Source organism: Taudactylus pleione, unplaced genomic scaffold (genome assembly GCF_031769625.1).
Source record: "Taudactylus pleione unplaced genomic scaffold, aTauple2 ptg000061l, whole genome shotgun sequence".
Classification (NCBI taxonomy): Eukaryota; Metazoa; Chordata; class Amphibia; order Anura; family Myobatrachidae; genus Taudactylus; species Taudactylus pleione.
Window position 1 is genome coordinate 9,448,056 of NW_028284463.1, and position 1,407 is coordinate 9,449,462.

A 1,407-nucleotide genomic window follows, 5' to 3' on the forward strand; every position below is an offset into this window, starting at 1 on the left:
CTCTTTCCTTCATATTCAACATAGAACCAGTCACCAATGTTAACTACATCATTTGAAGTCACTGCTATAGTCACACAATATACTACAATCTTTTAGCATCATCGATATACTAAAATGTTAGCAGTTATGTGAAATTTAATTTTCATGTATTGTGTCCATATATTTCATCGAATGACCCTTCTTATTATTGTCTTGCAGATTGGTGACAGAATCTCATGGAGAACGACACTTCTATTATAGAATTCCACATTTTGCCATTTTCCATGAAAGCCGGTGATGAACCCCTCATTTTCTATGTTTTTTTATTAATATTCCTACTTGGAGTCCTGGTGAATTTAGCTATAATTATAGTGATATGTTTGAATTCACATTTACACACCCCGATGTATCTGTTTCTAAGTAACTTGTCCTTTGTAGACATGTGTTACACAACAGTAACTATCCCCAAACTGCTGGACATGTTGCGATCTGGGAATTACACATTATCTTTCACACAATGCTTCACTCAGATATATTTTTTCTTAATAGCTGCCAGCTCAGAGGTTATACTTTTATTTGTGATGGGGTGCGACCGATACATTGCCATCTGTCATCCTTTACACTACCATCAGATACTGAGCAGGAAGATCTGTATCCTACTTGTGACCATGATCTGGCTATGTGCATGTTTAAACTCAATGTTATGTGTAGTTTCAGTTCTAAAAATGTCCTTCTGCAATTCTGTCACCATTCATCAGTTCTTCTGTGATATTAAAGCTCTGATTATTATCTCCTGTTCTGGCTCAAACATGTTTTTTATGGTCATGTATGTTGAAATAGTTTTACTTGGCTTTTGTCCTTTCCTCATCAATGTGATGTCATACAAAAAAATTATCACTGTTATATTACATATAAAATCAAGGGATGGAAGAAGAAAAGCTTTCTCCACCTGCTCATCCCACCTCACTGTCATGTTCATCTACTATACTAACTGTATATCAGTATACCTGTTGCCATCATCAGAGCAATACAATGCTCTAGAGCAGATCATGACCGTGCTGTATACTACAGTGATCCCCATGGTAAATCCTCTTGTATACAGTCTACGCAATCATGAAATCAGGAGAGCTCTTCAGCGATTAGTGGCATAGATGGTAACTCCTCATTTGTTCATAAATAGCCTCTTTTCTGTATCCATGTTCTGGTAAATGTCCTTGTTGATGGCTGGTCCATACAGAAAATTAGCGGCCATTGGACGGGAAAGAATGCTATCTAAACTGCAGAAATAATACAGTCCCTTACGGTCCTATCATGGTCTTGCATGGACATAAGCCTGGTTTCAGAGGCTCACAGGTATTTGAAAATCTACAAAAGTGTATTACTGTAATGAAAGCATTGACCTCCTGAAGATACACCTTAATACTAATC

The 1,407-nt window shown here is 37.0% G+C and overlaps 1 protein-coding gene across 1 annotated transcript; it reads left to right on the forward strand.

Annotated features, from left to right (window-relative positions):
- Nucleotides 1–215: 215 nt before the first annotated feature.
- LOC148535010 (olfactory receptor 7A5-like) lies at nt 216–1,130 on the forward strand. The gene has a single exon (XM_088464905.1). The coding sequence runs from the start codon at nt 216–218 to the stop codon at nt 1,128–1,130; it is 915 nt and encodes a 304-aa protein (XP_088321031.1).
- Nucleotides 1,131–1,407: the final 277 nt, after the last annotated feature.